The sequence below is a fragment of the Bombyx mori genome, chromosome 13, assembly GCF_030269925.1.
Source record: "Bombyx mori chromosome 13, ASM3026992v2".
In the NCBI taxonomy this organism is placed as follows: Eukaryota; Metazoa; Arthropoda; class Insecta; order Lepidoptera; family Bombycidae; genus Bombyx; species Bombyx mori.
Window position 1 is genome coordinate 17,677,972 of NC_085119.1, and position 9,030 is coordinate 17,687,001.

The 9,030-nt window shown below is 36.3% G+C and overlaps 1 protein-coding gene across 1 annotated transcript; it reads right to left on the reverse strand.

Moving 5' to 3' along the window:
* Nucleotides 1-179: 179 nt before the first annotated feature.
* Nucleotides 180-2,237, reverse strand: Mre11 (meiotic recombination 11). The gene is given in 4 exon segments (NM_001043380.1): nucleotides 180-306; nucleotides 308-1,417; nucleotides 1,419-1,428; nucleotides 1,431-2,237. Coding segments are annotated over 4 exon segments (1,833 nt in total). The 5' UTR covers nucleotides 2,128-2,237; the 3' UTR covers nucleotides 180-290.
* Nucleotides 2,238-9,030: the final 6,793 nt, after the last annotated feature.

Genomic DNA, 9,030 nt, shown 5'->3' on the forward strand with positions numbered 1-9,030 from the left:
AGGTGACCTTCCCCCGGTGAAGGTTACGGGGAGAATCCGTTCCAATTTGTATGAAAGTTATTATAGCAGCTAAACACGGCTCGCGGAGCAGTGACACTGCTGTGCCTATGGCGAGCGCTTCCATCAGATATCATTTTCATATATTGCTAGCATTTGGAATAATAATAAGAAGACTTAAAAATAGTATTTTTTTATTAATGTGCTGAAATGATGATACTTGAAAACAATTATAGAGTATAATCAATCAGAGTCATTTTCGATATCGTTAGAACCGCGGCGACGACTGGAGTTCATGATATTCTGAAGCCACGATGTGGATTTCTGAGCTGCCGAACGCCTCGGAGTTCTGCGTTCCGGCGGCGAGGGGGCAGGTGCCGAAGCCTTAGTCGCTCGGGTGCTCTTTCCTCGAGGAGACTTTCCGCGCGATGCACGAGTGGTACGGCCGCGTCCAGATCGTGTCGACAATTCTTCTTCATCACTAGACAATACTACAATGGTGCGCTTGCCAACAGTATTGGGCAGCTTTACAACTGGTACTATAAGCTGTGCTGCAGGTGCTGATGGCCTTGCACTTGCATCGACTAAGGTGTGGAGTTTCTCATCATCAGCTTCATCCAGCTCTCGCTTACAAACCTCTAGTTGTTCAGCAATTTCTTTTTCGGTCTCTGCAGTAGATTCCAATAGTGCAGCAATGCAACGACGTTTATGAGCATCAAATGCCCGCCGCAAGACATCTTCATTGTGCTTAAGGGTAAAATCCCGAACTGCATCAGTTATGACTCTGACTGATAGTACAGAAAGTCTCTTATCCTTCGGCTGAGCTTCATAATATGCACGTAAAAGTGACTCCACATCAGCAGCTTCTGCAGCCACACCCGTCATGTCTCCTTCCTCTTCTGGATCACGTTCTCTTTTTTCTCTAATCTTTTTTTCTTTCTTCATTATTAATAGATCATTAGGATTTGCAACCAAACCATTAAAATTCTGTCCAAAACGTATCCTATTAAAGTTCTGACTTTCTCGCTCATAAAAAATACTTAACCTGATGAGTGGTAGTAAAGGCTGCCTCAGATCAGCAGTCTTCAGCTTTGAAGCCTCATCAATAGCTTCATTAACTCTGTTTTTTAAAAACTCTTGAACCTTTTCATTTTCATTAACATCCTCACTGCCTATATTTTCCTCTGAAAGCACTATGGTTTTAAATATAAAAGGCCTTACTGTTTGCAGTGGCAGAGGAGTTAACTTGAAATTTCCTTTATGTATTTCTAATAAACCACAATGCTTAGGAAGTGCTTCTCCTGCAGCTAAAGAGGTTGCCACAGTACTACCTGGTTGTACAACAAAAAAGCTGTCTTTCTCTGTTTTATTTCCCTTCATTGGACAAATATGGCTATCATGCTCATGGCCCCACACTACAAGATCTAAAAAGTTTGGTAGCACTCCTTCTGGAATATAGTTACTGTGTCCTCTGTCAGCATGATTTTGATGTAGTACAAATAAATTGAACCAGTCCAATGTTTCATCGGGTCTCTCCATTTCCACTTTTTTTTCAGCAAAAAGACGTGAAAGTCTCTGATCTTTTAAATGGCTAAGTCCATAGAGGGCGAGCCTCGTAAGACCTTTTTGCAAAAGTACTGGTGATATTCTTACGTGCGTGTAGTCGGTCCATTTACCAAAATAATTAACTAACCCAGTGATTGAGAGAATATCAAGAGAACTCACACTGCCCTGGCCAACGGGATCATCATGATTGCCGTGTATTGAGAGAATAGGGTAAGAAATATTCAAATTGGGGTCCTCATAGTTAACTGTTCTTGAAAAATTTTTTATTTGGTCAGACAGCAACTCTATACTAACCGGTTTATCCCCAAGACAATATTTGCGGATTATTTCTGTACATTTAAACATACAATTGACAGAAGGTTTAGCTTGATCAAACAGATCACCTCCTAAAAGTATCAAATCAACATCACATTGTACCGCAAGAGACAAAACTTCTTCAAAAGCTATAAAGCTATCTTCTCCGCGTACCGGATCATTTTCCATGAAACCAAGATGAATATCGGAGGCTATTAATATCCTTAGCGTATCGTCAGGAGACCACGCTGAAATGTCGTTCTCAATCATTATTTTACTTGTACAACTCGATTATGATGTTATCTCAAACAACTTAAATACAATTATGCCGATTGGCGCCAATTTACTAGCTACTACAGCTTAACACACACAACATGTCCGACTTTTAGTGTTGCAAGTTAAGTGTAAAATGTAAATACTAAATGTGTAATCTATGATAAAAACATAGATACTAAGCTTTGGATAGAATCTAAACCAGACTTAAATTGAATGGAGTAATTTAAGGTAAACCTTCCTATTTTTTGGCATTTGTTTCCCATTGGCTTCTCAATCTTTAAGGTTGGCATTGGTATTAACAAAATTCAAAATTAATACTCAGTTAAATCACAAGAAATTTCCTGAAGACACGTATTTTTTACAAATACATGTAAATAAAGACCTGAGAAGCCATGTCTAACAATTTTCTTATGTTTTTGAATTTTGTCAAATATGAAACTATTCATAATCAGCAATTACACGTTTACTTGAACCTCAAATAACAACGATTAATAAAATAAGAAAAGGATAACAACATCACTCTTTACATTTTCTTCTTCCTATTCGTACACTCTTGACAGAGTGGTCTTGGTCATGCATCAGTCGGATCCTGCGATAACGATGCTCTCGCGATGCGACGCCATGTGGCACGATGTTTCGCAGAGTGAGAGCAAACATTTATGTTGGAGTGAGTCACAGATTTTTTTTGACTTTACATTTTAATGCCTACATATTACGAGCGGGGCCTAAGTGCTGCAGGTGCCTTTAGAACTACAGTGTCCCGTAATGCTTCCTGTAAGTTTGTTTTAACTATTGTAAATCAAGCTCATACTTTGTTGCACATATAACTAGTCAGGTCATAAGTATTGTCACACAGTAAAAACTTTTCTTTTAGAATGCTGGCCACAAAAAAGTTTCTTGAATTCGAATTTCGAATTGTTCATGAAAATAAAATGTATACTTTTAGAATTTTACTCATTTTTAAATATGGAGTGGACGCTTAAAGAAGACGGTGTTGCAGTTATTGCGTTGCATCGTTGCGGTTACGCGACAATTCAAATTTTTAACATACTGAAAAATTTGAATATAACCAAAAGATTCGTTTATCGTACCATCAAACGATACAATGAAGACTCTAGTGTAGATGACAGGTCAAGAAGTGGTCGCCCTCGGTCTGTTAGGACTCCAACAGTGATAAAAGCTGTGAAGGCGCGAATTCAAAGAAATCCCAAACGTAAGCAGAAACTGTTGGCCCTTCAGATGGGGTTAAGCAGAACCACGGTGAAAAGGGTGTTAAATGAAGACTTAGGGCTTCGGGCATATCGAAGAAAAACAGGACATCGTTTGAATGCTCGTCTAATGGACCTGAGACTGAAGAGATGCCGCGCTTTGTTGAAGCGGTACGCGGGAAAAAAATATCGGGAAATTCTTTTTTCGGATGAAAAAATTTTTACCGTAGAAGAGAGCTACAACAAACAAAATGATAAGGTGTACGCACACAGTAGTGAAGAAGCGAGCAACCGTATTCCGCGTGTCCAACGAGGTCATTTTCCATCCTCGCTCATGGTATGGTTGGGAGTTTCTTATTGGGGCTTAACAGAGGTACATTTTTGTGAGAAAGGTGTAAAAACGAATGCAGTTGTGTATCAAAATACAGTCCTGACGAACCTTGTGGAACCTGTTTCTCATACCATGTTCAATAACAGGCACTGGGTATTCCAACAAGATTCGGCGCCAGCTCATAGAGCGAAGAGCACACAAGACTGGCTGGCGGCGCGTGAAATCGACTTCATCCGGCACGAAGACTGACCCTCCTTCAGTCCAGATTTGAATCCGTTAGATTACAAGATATGGCAACACTTGGAGGAAAAGGCGTGCTCAAAGCCTCATCCCAATTTGGAGTCACTCAAGACATCCTTGATTAAGGCAGCCGCCGATATTGACATGGACCTCGTTCGTGCTGCGATAGACGACTGGCCGCGCAGATTGAAGGCCTGTATTCAAAATCACGAAGGTCATTTTGAATAAACTTTAGTGTCATAAGAATCTATGTTTTGTTAAGTTCATTTTGGTATATGAATGGTTACATATTGAATAAAATTGTTTCAATTATTTTACATTAAACATGTGACATAATTTATGACCTGACTAGGTATCTATACTCTTATTAAACGAATTCCTGTCACGCTTCTTAATTTGTGACTTTTCGATATTTCGTTATTTATCTAGCCATGTTATGTGCGTTGGGCATCATGCAGAGTCTTTCTGTATGGAACATTTATGATTATGGAGCACAGTCTTGTGAAGAGGCTCGCCATTTCCAAAATTAAATCGTAATACACCTGAACCTAATTTTTTCCTGCAGCTGCATTTGTTTTAACTCAAGAGCCTATTTATATTTAAATTATCGTTTAAATAATGACTAGTGAATCTCTTATAAGCAGAAAAAGTCGTCCTGGCCTTCCTCAGCGTCGTCCTATCCTTTAGATAAGAAATCCGGTGCATTCGTATTTTTCAATGCACTCGTGTTCGAATCACGCAGGGAAGTACCAATTTTTCTAATGAACTAGGTATATAAAGGAAATGTTCGCGATTGACTTCCACGATGAGAGAATAACGTCGTGTAATAAAAATCAAACCCGCAAAAATAATAATTTGCGTAAATATTGGTATTAGTGACTTACTTGTGAGTCGCATGGGCAGGTACCACCACTCTGTCTATTTCTACCCTGAAGCACTAATGCGTTTCGCTTTGAAGGGTGGGGGCAGTCATTGTACTGTAAAAACGGAGACCTTAGAACTCATATCTCAAGGTAGGTGGTGGCACTGTTGTAGGCGTTTATGGGCTTCGGCAACCGCTTAACATCAGATGGTCCGTGAGCTCGTCCACCCACATAATCAATAAATAAAAAGCTCTAAGTTGCAAAGTCTTTTGAAAAACGTAACATGGTTAAGGATAACACATTGAATAATTTGAGATCTTATAGGATTTCTTCGAATACTTTCCTTTATTGCTTTAATCGGGATTTTAGTACGAGTAGGATGTCCAGCGTCTTTAGAACCCTACAACAAGGGCTAGTGACACTACAGGAACACCCTGATCCCATCCTGGCTGAGCCCAAGTTCACCCACCTGTCCAAGTAAAACCAAAAAGGTTCCCGAGCCACTAGTTATCCTTCCATCCTACAAAATAAATAGCCATTTCGTAAAGTTCCTTTATTATAAAATGTGACTATTTATTCCTGTAACGTTTAGGATTACAACATGTTTAATTAAAGTTACCCTACATGAAAGGTCTTTGTACCTATCATTAATAGCTCGGTAAACGATGATACCAAAAGGATTGAAAGTATAAGTTAAACACTCTTATACTAAGCCTAATAACACTATAGTTTCTAACAATTATGATGGTAAAGATAAAATCTCTTAACAATTGCATTTGCAAACAGTTGCAATCGTGTGCGTTAAAATATTTATTTATTTTTTGGGAAAGCATCTGCTATGTCAATTGATGAAAACTATTAACACAACACAAAAAAATTAAAGGTTTTCAAAATAGATAGAAAAGACTTGAATAATGTTTCTAGCCTCACAATTTTGGGTACACGCTTCAGCTAGTCATCCATGTTGCCTAAGCTGCAAGGTTCTTGCTGTCAACGCTGATCTTTCCACGTAAAAAAAAAACTTTGACACCCATTTTGACAGCCACTAGGTATGTAGCACTGAAGTATGAAACCTAAATAGGTCTATGGTATGTAGATAGATTGTTGTATTAGTAGATTTCTACTTTTTTGTTAGATTTTGAGGTACTGGCAACAGAATTTAGTATGTAAACATTATTTGGTATATTGTAGTAGAATTCACGCTTTTCAGTTATTCTAGTACTTTTTGGCATAACGGACAAATTTGGGATATTCCCCTTTGATCGAATGGATGTAACTATTTAATTTTCATTCTTTTCTTTACCATTCGTGCTTTGAGCATAGTGTGATAGACCAGTGGGAATTCCTTCATTGAGAATTTTTATAATGGAGCTTAAAAGTTTCATTTTATTAATTTTATTTTTTTATAAATATAATTAAAAAATTCCTGTGTTGAGCTTGAGCACCTCATCGTTGTCGGCGTCTACAGACCTCCTGATGCGTTATATGATTCTTTTGAAAATATTTTGGAAAATGTATTGCTAAAGCTTTCTGTCTCTAATAAACAAATTTTGGTATGTGGTGATTTTAATATTAATCTTTTAGAAAACACAAATACCACTATTAGATTCAGAACACTGTTAAAGTCATATAACCTCCCCAACTTATTTTTAGAGCCTACTAGGACAACGACCACATCGGCAACATGTTTAGATAACATATTTACAAATGTAACACCGACTAACAAAAAAATTATTAATCAGTTAACATCAGACCATAGTGGACAATTTGTGTCTTTTGAATCTAATATGAATTCTAAAGATAAAAATACTTTTGTGATTGTTCCTATTAATAAAAAACGAATTGAGAAGTTTAGAAATAATATTAAGCAAGAACATTCAGAAATTATTTATAACAAAAACCCAAATTTGTCATACCAGAATATGTTTGAGAGAATTAATTTGGTCTTTACTGATATATTTATTCCTAAAACTATAACATTAAAAAATAAAACAGTGTTCAGCGAGTGGGCCACCACTGGAGTGTACAAAAGTAGAAAAAAGTTATATGATCTGTACTCTGAAAAAGCTTATAATAATGATGAAACATTTCATCAATATGTCAGGAACTATTCAAAACTATTTAGAAAAGTTTGTTTAGCGGCAAAATCTTTACATTTAAGTGATTTAATAAAAAATGCCCCTGACAAGATAAAGATGACTTGGAACATCATTGGTAGAGAAAGTAGAAAAGTGAGAAATAGCCACCAAGAATTCTCATTAAAAATAGATGATAAATTGGTAACTAGTCATGAAAATGTGGCTAATGCTTTTGAAAAGTTTTTCTCTGACATTCCAGTTTCAACTACCACTTCTCTAAATTCATCCCCCACAGCAGCTGAAATATTATTGCATAAACATGTCAACAAATGTAATGAAATTTTTAAATTTAAGGAAATTAATTCAAGCAGTATAATAAAAAGTTTTAATAGCCTTAATGTAAAAAATACAGCTGACTTGTGGGGAATATCAGTAAAGATTTTGAAGTCTGTAATAGACATTATTGCTCCTCATCTTGTTAGTATTTTTAATGATTGTATTAGGTGTGGTGTATTTCCTGACTTAATGAAACATAGTAAAGTGATTCCTCTTTTTAAATCTGGTAGTACTGATGACCCCTCTAACTATAGACCTATTTCAGTACTCCCTACGTTGAGTAAAATTTTTGAAAAAATTATTTTGACACAACTTTTAGAACATTTTAATTCAAATAACCTGCTTCATAATAAACAATTCGTTTACCAGGGGTCGCTCTACAACTGATGCAGGTGCTTATCTAGTCAAAAATATTTTTAAATCTTGGGAGGAATCGCATGATTGTCTTGGAATTTTCTGTGACTTATCCAAAGCATTTGACTGTGTTGAACATGAAACATTGGTGAGGAAACTACATCACTATGGTATTAGGGATGGTGCATTGGAACTTATTACTTCCTATTTATCAGGACGGATACAAACAGTAGATGTGAAAGGTAATAGATCTTCAGGCACCTTGTTGAAAATGGGTGTACCTCAGGGTTCCATTTTGGGTCCTTTTTTATTTCTAATATATATAAACGATTTACCTAGTTTTATTGAGTCCCGACACGAGGTCGTATTATTCGCAGATGATACATCTTTATTATTTAAAATTAAACGACAATTACAAGTCTATGACGAAGTGAATGATGCGATTTCGTGTGTGGTTCATTGGTTCCTTATCAATAACCTATTATTGAATAGTAAGAAAACTAAATGTATTAAATTTACTTTAAAATGTATTAAACCATCTTTAAATGTGAGACAAGTGGATAGTGATGTAATTGTTTCTGAGGAATCATTGGAGCTTGTTGATTCAACCGTATTTCTTGGTATAACAGTGGACTCCAAACTGCAGTGGGGACCTCATATTCATAAATTGGCGAGTAAGCTCAGCTCTGCAGCATACGCAGTAAAAAAAATTAGAATGTTAACAAACGCGGACACGGCTCGTTTAGTTTACTTTAGTTACTTCCACAGTGTCATGTCCTATGGCATTTTGCTATGGGGCAATGCGGCCGATGTAGAAATGATATTTATTCTGCAGAAAAGAGCTATACGCGCTATTTATAACATGCACTCAAGGGAATCCCTGAGGGAGAAATTTAAAGAAATTAAAGTTCTCACTATGCCATTCCAGTACATTTTTGAAAATTTGATGTATGTTTGTAATTATATTGAGGAGTTTCCTAAACAGTCGGACATACATAATAGAAATACTAGGAACAAACACAAGCTTGTTGTGCCGATGAGTAGGTTACATAAGATACGAAATTCATTCGGGTGTTTGTCTGTGCGCCTGTACAACAAAATCCCACAAGATGTTCAGAACCTACATATACATAGGTTTAAGAAAACTATTAAAGAACATCTGTGCAATAAAGCTTACTATAAAGTCAATGATTATCTAGAAGATTGCACAAAGTGGGAATGAGTTGCTCGCTCCAGGCATTTCAATATTGTAGTAATTGTTACGTTATAATACTCAGTGTAAAAAATTCATATTTAAAAAAAAATTAATATTAAAAATAAATAAATAATAATTTTATATGTAAAAAAAAAAGACATGCCCGCTGAGTTTCTTGCCAATTCTTCTCAGGACGGAGGCTAGTTCTTGTGAATTGGCGGTAGTTCTTTTGACGTTCAACAAGTATGTACTTTCATTTATGTTGAATAAAAAAAATATTTTTTGATTTGAT